A 15,374-nucleotide genomic window follows, 5' to 3' on the forward strand; every position below is an offset into this window, starting at 1 on the left:
AGTTGTGAAATCATTACGGCGCTGGGCTTCTCGGTACGACATTGTTCTTTCTCGGCGCCCCTCCATAGAAAGATTCCTTCGGCATATCGTGCCAACAGATGCTCGCACTCCAGATCAAACCTCTGGTTCCCTTGTTCAAAATCCTACTCCCAGCCAACAACGAACTCCGGAACAGCCGGAAACGTCAAGACGAGAACGGGCTCAGGAGCAACCGGAATCGTCAAGACGGGGACGGACTGAAATTCGCCGAGGAGTTGTGACTATGAGCGAGCAAGATCAGCAGATGCTTATTGCAGAGACTCTTCATCGCCGAGGTGTTAGGACTTCTCGGGCTCGGGGAAGAGGCGTTGGGTCGAGGATAGCATCTCGTCGACCTGCTTATTCTTCATCTGCTCGGAACAACCGAACTCGGCTTCCAGAGGATTTTGCAGATAGGTGGCTTAACTTCAGCAACCCTGGACGGTAGAATAGTCCTTTGTAATAGCGTAACGCCATTTTGTAGGGTAGCGGAGTTGTATGCCGAACAAGATTTGATAAATGAAATTTTGTTTTCGCTTCTAACACTGTATTTACAGCTTAGCGAAAAAATTTTATCGTACTTGTCCTCGGTCTTATGAAGTAAACTTCTTTGACCGGACTTGGTCCTTGGTCTGATGAAATAAACATCTTTGACCGGACTCGTCTTTGGTCTGATGAAATAAACACCTTTGACCGAACTCGTCTTTGGTCTGATGAAATAAACATCTTCGACCGGACTCGTCTTTGGTCTGATGAAATAAACATCTTTGACCGGACTTGGTTTGTGTTCTAATTTTGCGATTTTTGTCGCCGGGATCGAACTTTCCCTTGTCCTAATTCGGCGAGTTTTATCGCGTGGATCGGACTTTCCCAGTTAACCGAAGTGGTCTTATGCAGTAAACCTCTTTGACTAGACATGGTCGTCCTCGGTCTTATGAGGTAAACTGCTTTGACCGAACTTGGTCGTCCTAATTCGGCGAGTTTTATCGCGTGGATTGGACTTTCCCTTGTCCTAATTCAGGCAAGTTTTATCGCGAGAATCGGACTTTTGTTGCAGTTCGTTTCAGACGAAGTGCTTGATTCTTAAGCAGAATTGTGGTCTTGTATCCTCTTTAGAAGCTTTGACACACAATCGTGGGCTTGTTGCAGCTCGTTTCAGACGAACTGCTTGTTTAAGCTGAATTGTGGTCTTGTATCCTCTTTAGAAGCTTTGACGCGCAATCGTGGGCTTGTTGCAGCTCGTTTCAGACGAACTGCTTGTTTAAGCTGAATTGTGGTCTTATATCCTGCTTGGACTCACAATCGTTGGCTTATTGCAGTTCGTTTCAGACGGACTGCTTGTTAAGCTGAATTGTGGTCTTATATCCTCCTTAGAAGCTTGGACTCACAATAGTCTTTAATAATCGATCTAAAAAGGGGATCAGTCTTTAAAGAACGATATACCTTGGTACCATTTGTAAGAGACGACAAGCACATAGGGACAAAACACAGAGAAAAAATGAAAAAGACGAAAGAAAAAAACTTTAAACTTTTTATAAAACGACAAGTAAAAGGTGCAAGTAAAAAACAAACAAATAAAAACACATACCCCTATAACCGAACTAGACACGAGACGGACTGACCGGACTTGTCTCTTACAAGTGGAACTTCTTGAGGTTGGAGACGTGCCATGTTCGGGGTACTTGTTCTCCTGACATGTGAGTCAATTTATAAGACCCTTTGCCGAGGACTTCTGACACCCGATATGGACCCTCCCATGTGGGTTCGAGTTTGCCCAGCTTTTCTGCTCGGCTTACTTCGTTGTTTCTCAAGACGAGATCTCCCACTTGAAATTGAAGCTTTTTCACCCTTTGGTTATAATACCGGGCTACTTGCTCCTTATACTTGGCTGCTTTTATGCACGCCAATTCTCTTCTTTCTTCGGCGAGATCTAGTTCTGCTCTCAGTCCGTCGTCATTCATTTCTGAGGAGAAATTTAGAGTTCGGGGACTGGGTACGCCGATCTCCACCGGAATTACGGCTTCAGTGCCGTACACCAGACTATACGGAGTTTCACCGTTGGAGGTTTTGGGTGTAGTTCGGTAGGACCATAGGACTTGAGGGAGATTTTCTACCCATTGTCCTTTGGCTTGTTCTAACCGAGCTTTCAACCCTTTCACCAGAATCCGGTTCGTTACTTCCGTTTGTCCGTTTGCTTGGGGATGGGAGACCGAAGTGAACCGCTGTTGTATGTTCAGCTCTTGGCACCAATTCTTGAACGTCTTGTCGGTGAACTGAGTCCCATTATCCGAGATGAGGATGTGGGGTATGCCAAATCGGCACACTATGTTCTTCCAGACGAAGTCCAATGCCTTTGAGCTCGTTATCGTAGCTAATGGTTCAGCCTCCACCCACTTCGTGAAGTAGTCCACGGCAACGATAAGGAATTTCATTTGCCGAGGAGCTTGAGGAAGTGGTCCCACTATGTCTATGCCCCATTGCATGAAAGGCCAAGGGCTTTGCATAGTGTATAGATCGGTCTGCGGCATCCTTGGGACATTTGCATGAATTTGGCACTTCGTACACTTCTTGACGAGCTGCACTGCCTCTTGTACCATGGTTGGCCAATAATATCCCCATCTCAGAACTTTTTTAGCTAAAGCTCTGGCTCCGATGTGGCTACCGCACGATCCTTCATGAACTTCTCTGAGGATGTAGTCCGTCTCTTCTGGTCCTACGCACCGCAATAACGGCTGGAGGTAAGACTTTCTAAAGAGGACTCCTTCATGAAGTTCGTACCGAAGAGCTCGGCACGTGATCTTCCGAGCTTCTCTCTTATCCTCGGGCAATTGTCCTTGATCCAGATACTGCAAGATCGGCGTCATCCAGTTCGGCGAGCTGGATACAGAATGTACCTCGGCTTCATCAATGCTTCGATGCATTAATTCTTCCGCCTTTGAGCTCGGATCTGAGGCCAACTTACTTAAGGTATCTGCTCGGCTATTTTCCGCTCTGGGAATGCGGATTATCCGGAAATAGGAGAAACTTCGGCTGATGCTTTGCGCTTTGTCCAAATACTTCTTCATTCTCTCGTCACGGGCTTCACTTGTACCCAACATGTGATTTACTATGACTTGTGAATCACAATGGACTTTGAGAGATTTGACGAGTAGACTTTGCGCTAACTGGAGTCCGGCCAGGAGGGCTTCGTACTCGGCTTCATTATTAGTAGTGGGGAATAGGAAACGAAGTGAGTAGGTTACCTCGTGTCCGTCGGGAGCGACAAGTAAAATACCAGCTCCACTTCCCATCTTGTTTGAAGCTCCATCTACGAATCCGCTCCAGCAGTCCGGCGGCTCTACTTCGGATTCCAAGGGCTGTGCTAGTTCGGCATTGGCAGAATTCTTCTGTTCGGCAATAATAGGAATTGCTTGATCGAACTTTGCTTCTGCAAGAAAATCTGCCAAGGCTTGTCCCTTGATGGCTTTCCGAGGTAGATATTCAATTGTGTGCTCTCCCAACTCTATAGCCCACTTGGCGATTCTGCCTGATGCTTCTGGCTTGGTCAAAACTTGCCGAAGAGGTAGATCGGTTAAGACGCATACCTTGTGAGCATAGAAGTATGGCCGCAGTCTCCTTGCTGCATTTACTAACGCCAGAGCAATTTTTTCCAGAGGTTGATACCTTGTTTCTGGACCTCTTAATGCTCGGCTTGTAAAGTAGATGGGAAACTGCTTTAGGCCTTCTTCTCGTACAAGCACCGCGCTGATGGTTTGATCCGATGCCGCTAAGTATAAGAATAGTACTTCGGCTTCGGCTGGAGCAGAGAGAATAGGAAGCTCGGCTAGATAACTTTTGAGCTCGTCAAAGGCCTTTTTCTGCTCAGCTCCCCACTCGAACTTTGGTGCCTTTTTCAACACCTTGAAGAACGGCAGTTGCTTTTCGGCTGCTTGGGAAAGGAATCGACTCAGTGCGGCTAGACATCCGGTTAGCCTTTGCACGTCATGTATGGACTTCGGCATTGCCATGTTCTGAACGACTTGAACTTTTGAGGGGTTTGCCTTGAGTCCGTCTTTTGAAACCCAACAACCCAGAAACTTTCCCGAATCTACCAAAAAGGTACACTTTTGGGGATTAAGTTTGAGGTTGGCTTTCTTGAGCACGTTGAGAGTGGACTTGAGGTTGTGCTCGTACTCCGAGGTGCTTTTGCTCTTGACGACTATATCGTCAACATATACTTCGACTTCCTTTCCAATCAGGTGCCGAAAAAGCTTGTCTACCATCCTTTGATAAGTGGCTCCGGCATTCTTTAAACCGAATGGCATCTTTTTATAAGCGAAAATGCCGAAATCAGTAATGAAGGCCGTTTTTGAAGCGTCAATCTCATCCATTAAAACCTGATGGTATCCTTTGTATAGATCAAGAAAACAAAAAATTTCAAAGCCTATCAGAGCTTCTACTTTTTTATCTATGTTCGGAAGGGGATAGCAATCTTTGGGACAGTGCTTATTTAGATCGGTGAAATCTATGCACATCCGCCATCCTCCTTCCTTTTTCTTGATCATGACAGGATTGGCCACCCACGAAGGGTACTTCACTTCGAATAACACATCCGCCTTCAATAATTGACGGACTTCGTCATGGATGACTTGACTTCGTTCTGCCGCAAAGAGTCTTTGCTTCTGTTTATCGGCCGGACCGAAGGATCAATATTTAAACGATGAGTGATTACCTCGGGGGGCACTCCGGTCATGTCCAACGGAGACCATGCAAAGACGTCTTTGTACTCCTTGAGGAGCTGGATGGTTTTTTTCCCGAAGTAGAGGCGTTCCCGCGAAGCCGATCTTAACCGTTCTGGATGGGTCGTCTTCGTACAACTGAACTGTCATCGAGTTCGGCTCATGTATGACTTCGGTCATCGCCTCTGACTCCGGCTGCTGTGATTGCTATGCTTGGTGGTGCCGATCTGACTGCTCGGCACTTCTAAGCGCAATTTGCAGACATTCCTTTGCTCTCTTTTGGTCACCTCGGATGACCGCTATCCCTCCTTTAGTAGGGATCTTGATGGTGAGGTGATAAGTGGAGCAAATGGCCCGAACTGTGTTGAGCCAGTCTCTTCCCAGGATGACGTTGTACGGGGACCGAGCTTTTACCACGAAAAACTCAATCATCGTACTGGAGCTAGTAGGCGCTTTCCCCACCGTGATCGGAAGGCTGATAATACCTTCAGGGCGGGTGTCCTCCTGGGCGAAGCTCTTCAGGGGAAGCGGAGCCGGGCTGAGCCGAGCTGGGTCCACTTCTAGTTTGTCGAAGCACTCTTTAAAAAGAATGCTGACTGACGCTCCTGTATCCACAAACACCCTGTGGATCAGTTTGTTTGCCACTCCGGCTTGGATGACAATGGCGTCTTGGTGAGGAGAGATGGCCGGGACGGGATCAGCATCCGAGAACGTAATCACTTCGTCCTGCTTCAGCCTTTTATGCGTTGGCTCCTCTCGATTGGAGCCCCTGCGCTCTGACTTCAGGGACGACTTGGTCTTCCCGGCAGGGAGAGCGTCAATAGTCAGGATTACTCCATCATATTGCGGCTCGTCATCGTCTTCGGGATCCGGCTGCCTTTTCGGATCCTGAGGAGCGCAGTTCGCACCTCTCTGCTTCTTATTCTTCTTTGACTGCTTGCTTTGGTATTTTTTCAATGTCCCTGCCCTCACAAGAACATCGATACCTGCAGCCAAGTTTCTGCACTCCTCGGTATCGTGACCGTGGTCTTGATGGTAGGAGCAGTAGTTATCCTGGGGTCGGCGCGCGGCTGATTTCGTCATCCGCTTTGGCTTTTCGAACAGGTCAGAGTGCAGTTCGAAAATTTCCGCTCTCGGCTTGTTCAGCGGTACGAACTGAGCGGGCGGCTTCTCGGGATTGAGACGGGGTCCCAATCTGTCTTGCACCGGAGTCCTTTGAATCCTTTCAAAGGGAGTTCGGCGAGGATGTCCCTGATCGCCAAAAGGAGTCCGGCGAGGATGTCCCTGATCGCTATGATCGGGCTTCCTCCTGTCTCCTCGGGACGATGAGCTGTCTAACGACCGTTTGCGACGGTCTGCCTCATCGGCCCGGGAGTACTGGTCCGCAATGTCCCACATTTCCTGAGCTGTCTGCGGACCGCACTCAACGAGCTTCCTGTAGAGAGCTCCGGGCAGGATTCCATTTTGGAATGCCGAGATGACAAGCAGATCGTTGAGATCGTCTACTTGCAGGCATTCCTTGTGGAATCTTGTCATAAAGTCGCTGATTTTTTCGTCGCGACCTTGACGAATGGAAAGCAGCTGAGCCGAAGTGATTCGGGCTTCCGCTTTCTGAAAGAACCTCCTGTGGAAGGCATCCATTAGATCTCGGTAAGATCTGATGCTGCCCTGGGGGAGGCTATCGAACCACCTTCTCGCGTTCCCGATGAGCAGCTCGGGAAATAGCTTGCACATGTGGACCTCGTTGAGACCCTGGTTCGCCATGTTATATTGATAGCGCCCCAGGAAATCGTGAGGGTCCACGAGCCCGTCGTAAGTCATCGACGGAGTTCGGTAGTTCTGTGGTAGGGGAGTTCGGGTGATGTCGTCCGAGAACGGAGTCTTCAGTGCTCCGTACACGGCGAATCCGATATCTCGTCGGTATGGAGGAGATTGAGTTCTCCTGTGATTCCGGTACCGAGGAAGATCAGGAATATGTCGGGGTTGAGGATTCTTCTTCCTGGAAGACACGGCACTACTGCGGTAGTGACTTTCATGTCTGGATGAGGAAGGAGAATCCTCCGCTTTTGTCTTCGGCTCTTGGCTCTTTTGCAGGAAGGCTAAGAACTCATCCTGCTTCTCAGCCAAGAACAGCTTGACAGCCTCATTCAAATCAGGCTGCTGGGAAGACTCAGTGGGACGATTTTTGGAGCGGCCTGTTCCTTCGCCATGAGAACTGGTGGTGGATTTATCCCTAGGCTGTTTTCCAGACCTATGGGATGGATTGGCTTCCTCCTGGTTCTCACGGGCAGGAATACGGGTACTCTGCGATCTGGTATGCATTTTTTGGGTGGAAAAAAATGGATCAAAAATTCGCTTTATCACAAATTTTGTTCTCTGCTTCCCACAGACGGCGCCAGTGATGGATCCGCGAATTTTTGATGTTTGTAAATGCTGGTAGAGAATGAAGATTATGACACGAAGAATTTACGTGGTTCGATTTACTGAAGTAAATCTACGTCCACGGGAAAAAGGGAGGGCAAGATTGTATTGCTTGATCTGTTTTCTACAGCTTACAAATACAAACTTGCTATTTGCTATATGGTGTTTTATCTCTAGAGAGCTTCTAACCTCTTCTATCAGATCTAAGTTCTATTTATATAATGAACTCAGATCATGGCTTGCATCACCACCCTAAGTCGTGGATGTCGTGTAGGTTATGGCCTAAGATCGTGGGCGAAGCGTAGGTCATGGCCTACGATCGTGGCCTGAACTGACATCACGTGGTAGTGGGTGTGTTGGACATCCTGTATGGGTCCACTAACTCCTTGTTCGGCCGAATACCGAGACCGAACTGCTTTGGTTGCCGATCTGAGAGTAGAGCTTGATGCCGTCCTGAGAGCAGAGCTTGATTGGTTGGCTTTTACCGAGCTGTAGGCTGAGGCCGAACTCTTTGGTAATGCCGAACTCATACTCCTGCTTTGGTTGCCGATCTGAGAGCAGAGCTTGATAGGTTGGCTTTTACCGAGCTGTAGGCTGAAATCAAATTGATCCGTTTAATTCAATTATCCTGCTTCACTATGGTTTTGAACAATCCAATATGGGGGGCTTCTGAATTTTTTTTTTAATATTTGGAAATACGATAATAATGATGTTTGATCCCTAAACTTTTCTATTATTGACCCGAACTTACATCCTATGGTGTCCACAAGGTACACTTAATAACACTTATTGATGATTGATGAAATTGTATACAAATCAAACCACTAATTAGCATACTTATAAATTCTTTTGACTATTATTCAAATCATGAGTATTAATACAATTATTTAGCTAACATTAGTCATTAGACAATTCAGTTCCAAATAATTGAATCACAAATGAATTCCCACCTCAGTTTATTTTATACGTGGCCTTTCCCACCCTATTACCATATGTTAATGAAATGAACCAAATCATTTGACAAGATCTAATCGGTCGCTTGGACATTATAAATTCCAATCCCCCTACTATAGAAAGATCTGCTCATTTTACACTTGTCAATAATTAATTAAAAAATTGAACGCACATATCTTATCCAATCACGTGCCTCTTGCTACTCTCTACATAAATACTCACCAATACTCATAACATCCCGCCCCATTCAACTCAACCACCTCCACCACCACCGTGCCGCCAAATGGCCACCAGCTCTTTCCGTTCGCCGCCGTATGATGTGGAAGGCGCCGCCTCGTATGCCCGGATTCCAGCTGGCCCCGAAGCGGAGCGCCCCAAAACCAATAAACTCTTCTTCGTCAGCATTTTATTTACATCAATTTTCTTGTTTCTTTTGATCATCAATCAAAAGCCGACTCCTGGAGCTGAAAAGCTCGATGTCTCTATTGCCAAAATCCCGCCGTCAAGAGGGGTGGCGCAAGGGGTGTCGGAGAAGGTTTTCCGGGGAGTGAGCGGCGGAAACTTGAGCTTCGCGTGGAGTAATGCTATGCTGTCGTGGCAGAGGACGGCCTACCATTTCCAACCTCAGAAGAATTGGATTAACGGTAATTAATATATCAACCTAACTAAATAAATAATTCAAATAAAAATTTATTTTTGTTTAGTAAAAAATGCGAATTAACCGCACGGAACTTTAATGAATTCACGGACATGACTTTGAGTTCCATGTGGGATATAGTTGCTTTAAATAAATACACCTACTTTATAAAGAAAGTGAAATGTTTTAAGATAAAATAGTGTTTATTATCATGTAATTTGAATCTGATTGAAGTTTCATTCACCTTCTTTTGATGTTTGATACGACGCTTGTGGCTTGGATTTGGTGACACTGGTGGCTTCTACAAAAGATCCTAATGGTACGTAATTTTCTTAATGATGATTATACTCCTGTTTATCGTTATTATCATTAAGTTTAATCATATACTCCATTTTGGGCAAGGAGAATATAATAATAATGTTTATTGTTAAAAATTGAATAATAATAAAAATGATTATCATAATTTATTATTGTTATATTGTTTCTGGTTTCCTGAACCTTTATTCATTGGCTAGACAAGTAGAAGTTTCAACGAGAAATATTTTGTGGTGGGAATTAAAAAATAGGACATCCCCATCCATGCTCTCAGGCAAGAGGATGGAAGTGGGCTCGGACCCACTTTTATTCATTTTTTACTCTCTTCTATTCCTCAAGAGCACAACACCCACATCCATGCTCTATCGCAAGGACACGCTCAAGGGTCCCACCATTCTATTATTTAATTTAAATAAAAACATTTTCACAATATTAGAATGCATTAAAAATACTCGGAATACTATTACAAATTACTAAAAAATTAAAAATTACATAATTCAAATCCTAAAAATAAAAAATTACATAATTAAAGTCCTAAAAATTTAAAATTACATAATTACATTCATAAAATAAAAAAACCCACTACTCGACGCCGAATTTCGCCCAAATGTGTTTGATTAGGTCTTCATGTAGCTCAATGTGGGCTTTGATATCGCGCATTGTGTGTCTTGTTTCGATCCTCTCTCGCACCGTCGTATGCACACCTCGGCATGGGGGAGACCTTGCAGTTGAGCTTCCGGCTTCATCATCGTCGTAAAAGTTAGCCGCCCTCGGTCCTTCGTCAGCTATAATTATGTTGTGCAAGATAATACACGTGTACATGATGTCGACAATATTCTTAGAGTACCACAGCCGAGATGGGGCCTTCACAATGTTTAATCGGCCTTGAAGGACCCCAAAAGCTCTTTCGACGTCTTTCCGAGCAGACTCTTGACGCTTCGCAAAAAGAACCCGTCTCGGGTCTTGTGGATTGCTGAGCGTCTTCACGAAAGTCGACCACCTTGGGTAGATACCATCGTCGAGATAGTAACCCATGTGGTATGGATTTCCGTTGACGGTGAAGTCGACCACCGGTGCCACACCATTCAAAACATCATTGAAGAGTGGTGAAGAATAGAGCACGTTCAAGTCGTTGTTGGATCCGGCAACACCGAAATATGCATGCCAAAGCCATAGGCGGTAGTCGGCGACCGCTTTAAGGATAAGCATTGGACCACCGCATTTGTGGCCGCTTAAATGTTGCCCCCTCCAAGCATTCGGGAAATTCATCCACTTCCAATGCATGCAGTCAATGTTGCCAAGCATACCGGGAAAACCGTGGACTGTTTCGTGAAGATGAAGCAACCGTTGACAATCTTCGGTGGTGGGTGCCCGAAGGAATTCCTCACCGAAAGCAGAACGAATGCCATCGCAAAAATTTTTGAGGCATAGGATTCCAGTTGACTCACCCACATGCAAATACTTGTCGAAGAGGTTAGCCGTTTGCCCAGTAGCAAGTTGTCGGAGGGCACAAGTACACTTCTGCAACGCCGAGAGACTTTGCCGACTGGTTGCGTCTCTACGTGATTGAAAGTATTCAATACGAGCGGACAATGTGTTAACAATACGCATAAACAACCGTTTTGACATGCGAAAACGGCGCCGGAAGTAATGCGGCGTGTCGGAAAAATAGTCGGCAACGAGCCTTTCATGGGCTCCCTCCCGGTCACGAGGAATGTAGCGGCGTTTTGATCTAGTTGGTTGAGGAGGAGGGGCGGGGGTGGCGGCGGCTACATAGGCTTCATAGGTGGCACGATATTGTTCATAGTATTCTTGTTCTTCGCGCTCCGCTTCTGCCATGATGTCGGTGTAATATATTTTTGAATTTTTAGAGAGGGTTTGAGTAAGAGAGGAAAATGGATGATGAATGTGTTGTATGAGAAAATGGATGATGAATGTGTGTATTTATAGATGATTTTGGGATTAAAAAATTCAAAAAAATTTCAAAAAAACGGTAATAAACGGATATATTTTTTGGGAATCCGAATATATATATATTTTTAAATTTTGGTATTATTTTTGATTTTTTTTAAAAAAAAGAAAATTACAACGACATTGTCGTTGACCAATCGCACGCTGCCACGTTGACCTGCTCAGAGGCACGGACGTGCTCTTGTTATCGAGCAGAGCCGTGCCGTTGGCGCGAGCACAATGGCGGACGGGGTTGTGTCGCCCCGCTGGCACGGACGCCGTCCGCCCCGGAGAGTAGCGATGGGAATGCTCTAAGAAATAATGAGATATAGTAATTGCTTGTGTCTATTATTGTTGTTGAGGGGCCAAAATAATTGGAAGCTAGGGTCCATCTATTACTGTGTGGAGGGTGTTTTTGTGATGGGATATGAATATGATCGTCCATGTCTCCATCCTTGTCTTAAACTTCTAGGAGTATTTCATAGAAAAATATTACAAAAATCACAAGTCTTAATTTATATTCATCTCTAGAATTTAATTATTTTAAAAAATTATATATCCGAATTATAGTGATTAATCTATTCTCTAGTGAAGTAATGAACGATTATTAATAAAATAATGGAAAATAGTAGTATTTGAATTAGTCATGAGATGCCAAAAGTTGGATAGAATCATAGAAGAAAACCAAATTTCCGAATTAGCCACTCCCAATACCAGCTCAAGTTCCATCATCACTTATCTCTATCAGTTTTTTTTTATCTAAATCATCAATGAAAAAGCTTTTTGTGGCTAAATTAAAAAAATAGTAATTATAGTAGTAGTATATATGACTGTTAAACTATGTACTACCATTCCATTATATAACGTACCTAAATTTGTTAAATAGTTTAGAGAAATTATCTACTCTATAAGGAGCTTCTTCTGGATGTACCTTGCAGCCATTCAATCTTGACAAAAGTGACTTGATAGAAAACTTGTAGTTTTAAAAGGGCGTATGTTGGGAAGAAGGTTCATCTAATTACTATTAGACACGTTCACATAAATAAGTCAAAATAACCTCTCACCCCTAATTAATTAATACTCCATATATCATGAATTCAAAACTTAATTAATACTCCTTTTTGCCTACATAGTTACAACTTGTTCACGTAATTAACGTGATGAGAAAATTTAGGTCTAATTATGCACGCGCTTAATTTTCAATTCTTTGGACTTAGCAAATGTTAATATCTGATTGGGCAGAAGCTACCTGCCACGAAAAATATGAGATATTAATTCCTTAGGTACATCAATAATTTATTTCCGTGTAAAATTAATGTTTCTTTTAATATATTTAGGTCCATCTTAATATACGTCTTTGACTTGCTGATGCAGTTATTTTTTTCCCATCCGTTTTATCACATCACATTCAAAGAAATTGGCTCGTGTCACATTCTGACGTATATAACCCTATTAAATTTTCGGTTTAAAAAAATAATGAAATCAAAATAAGAACTAATTGTGAAATAAATCATTTTGAATCTAATTGTGGGTCTTAATGTAATTATTTAGTTGTTGATCTATTTTCACTTGAATACAACTATTATATGCATCTCCAATATCGACAACAAAACAACACGTTTTCCTATTGGAATGTAAGTTGTTATAAAAAAAAGACATGATTAATGATGAATTAAATAATGATTACACAGGTCCATTTTTCTACAATGGATGGTATCACTTATTTTATCAATACAATGCGGATTCAGCTGTATGGGGCAATATCACTTGGGCCCATGCTGTCTCAAGGGACCTTATCCATTGGCTCCACCTCCCATTTGCAATGGTACCCGACCAATGGTACGATATCAATGGTGTCTGGACCGGGTCGGCTACCATCCTACCTGACGGTCGGATCGTCATGTTGTACACCGGCGACACACGTGACGAGGTCCAAGTCCAATGTTTAGCCTACCCGGCCAATCTATCGGACCCTCTCCTCATAGATTGGGTCAAAGACTCAAGTAATCCGGTATTGTTTCCCCCACCAGGCATAGGTAGCAAGGACTTTAGGGATCCGACAACGGCATGGCTTAGCCCGGATGGCGACAAGTGGCGCATCACGATTGGTTCTAAGGTCAACAAGACCGGAATTTCACTTATTTATGAAACCAAGGATTTCATAGAGTATGAACTATGGGAGGAGTATTTGCATCAGGTTCCGGGTACGGGCATGTGGGAGTGTGTTGACTTTTACCCAGTTTCTTTGACCGAGGAAAATGGGCTTGACACGTCGGCTAATGGGGCGGGTATTAAGCACGTGCTGAAAACAAGCTTGGATGATGACAAGAATGACTATTATGCCATTGGTGTGTATGACTCGATAAAGAACAAATGGACACCCGATGACCCGGAAATTGATGTGGGCATTGGACTGAGGTATGATTATGGGACATATTATGCGTCGAAGACGTTTTATGATCAAAATACGCAGAGGCGAATCCTGTGGGGTTGGATTAGAGAAACTGATGCTGAGTCTGTTGATTTGTTGAAAGGATGGTCTGGTGTCCAGGTATTATATCTTGCTACTATTTTATCTAAGAAACCGAACATCACCTTAATAAATACTAGTAAGGCACAAATTTTGCTAAATTTGAGTTGCATGCAGTCGATACCGAGAAGCATAGTTATGGACAAAAAAACTGGGAAAAACATACTTCAATGGCCAGTTGAGGAAGTGGATAGCTTAAGATTAAGAAAAGGTAGTGTTGAGATCAATGATGTGAAGCTTGCACCAGGAGCTCTTATACAACTTGCAATTGACTCCCCATCACAGGTTCAATTCATAAAACTCATGTAATATTAGACTATTAGTAATAGTTAAATTGTCTTCATTGGTTAAGTTGATGTATGTAGTTGGATTTGGTGGCGACATTTGACATTGATGAGGAGATAGCCTCGGCCTCGGCCTCGGCCTCAGAAGATAACATGAGTTACGAGTGCTCAACGAGTGGTGGTGCTGCTAATAGGGGAGTTTTAGGGCCATTCGGTGTGATAGTTTTGGCAGATGATATACTATCGGAGTTGACTCCCATTTACTTCTACGTCGTAAAGGGGTCTAATGGCAACACCCACACTCATTTTTGTGCAGATGAGCTCAGGTTACTTCATTTATTCCACTTTTGCTTTCTTACATTTGTATGCTCATTCTGAATAATACTAGCAGAGATATTATGGAATAATAAAACTTACATATATATAAACAGAGAGGAAAGTAAATGCTAATATAAACTCTCATGTACATATATATATAATGACAATCATAAAAAGTACAGTAACTTAGCATATCACTTCTTTATACATGAACATACAATTACTTATTGTAATATCGTGTACGAGAAAAAATTTAAAAAAATCCATCAAAAACATAGATGAACAAGTTGGAGCAGAGTATTGAATTGATTGTTATCTAAATATTCATTAATTAACTGTACATGTTTAATTATTTTGTATGTAGGTCTTCTAAAGCTAACGATGTTGAGAAGATAGTGTGTGGAAGCGAAGTCCCCGTGCTCGATGGTGAAAAGTTATCCCTCCGATCGTTGGTATGTCTGAAAGTGAAAGTCCGTGTGCTACAAATGCATCCACATTGTTGTCGTGATGTATTCATAATATTTTATCCTTGTTGAAACATTCTAGGTTGATCATTCGATCGTGGAGAGTTTTGCTCAAGGGGGAAGAAGAGTAATTACATCAAGAGTCTATCCTACAAAGGCGATCAATAGCGCCGCACGAGTTTTCTTGTTCAATAATGCTACAGAAGCCACTGTTACTGCATCAATCAAGATATGGAAAATGGATTCAGCGGATATTCATCCATTCCCATTTGATCATATATGAATATATACGCCCAATAGCCTAGAGAGGCTTAACAGAATAATAGTGATATGATGCATCATGCTCACACATATGTTACCACATAATTGATTCTGCTGGATTTTGTTATATACTGAAGGCCTGCCAGCAGCTCTGGTTTAGATTTACCAAACATCATCTGAATAATACTTGTTGTGAACTTTTTCTTGTAATTTCTTGATATTTTGGGTCATTTAGTTATGAAATATTAATGATTTTCTTTTGTGTACTTCAAATGAGTTCTGGTTGTCCAACAAAAACAATTCAGTTACTTGAATGATTACAAAAGTACTCATGATAGAATATAGAACTATACTGTGAGTTTTAAATAGGTATTTTTATGATCTCAAATATTGGATTTTTAAATAACTAAAACAATTAAAATAAAATAAAATAAAATAACTAAATTACAAAAATAATTCAGTCAAGATAAGAGAAGGAAATTGATTTCATTGACTCTTTTGTTT

General features: G+C 43.1%; 1 protein-coding gene across 1 annotated transcript; it reads left to right on the forward strand.

Moving 5' to 3' along the window:
• The first annotated feature begins 8,271 nt into the window (after positions 1-8,271).
• LOC121742377 (beta-fructofuranosidase, soluble isoenzyme I-like) lies at positions 8,272-15,136 on the forward strand. The gene is made up of 7 exons (XM_042135501.1): positions 8,272-8,755; positions 9,059-9,067; positions 12,705-13,564; positions 13,661-13,828; positions 13,909-14,153; positions 14,510-14,597; positions 14,692-15,136. Exons 1-7 carry the CDS (start codon positions 8,395-8,397, stop codon positions 14,890-14,892), a joined length of 1,932 nt encoding a protein of 643 aa, XP_041991435.1. The 5' UTR covers positions 8,272-8,394; the 3' UTR covers positions 14,893-15,136.
• The last annotated feature ends 238 nt before the right edge of the window (positions 15,137-15,374 follow it).

This window comes from Salvia splendens, chromosome 7, assembly GCF_004379255.2.
Source record: "Salvia splendens isolate huo1 chromosome 7, SspV2, whole genome shotgun sequence".
NCBI classification, from domain to species: domain Eukaryota; kingdom Viridiplantae; phylum Streptophyta; class Magnoliopsida; order Lamiales; family Lamiaceae; genus Salvia; species Salvia splendens.

Coding starts and splice junctions, on each gene's coding strand:
- LOC121742377 (XM_042135501.1), top strand. CDS start 8,395: ATGGCCACCAGCTCTTTCCGTTCGCCGCCGTATGATGTGGAAGGCGCC. Junction 13,829..13,908: donor CAATTGACTCCCCATCACAG/GTTCAATTCATA, acceptor TGATGTATGTAG/TTGGATTTGGTGGCGACATT. Junction 14,154..14,509: donor TTTTGTGCAGATGAGCTCAG/GTTACTTCATTT, acceptor TTTTGTATGTAG/GTCTTCTAAAGCTAACGATG.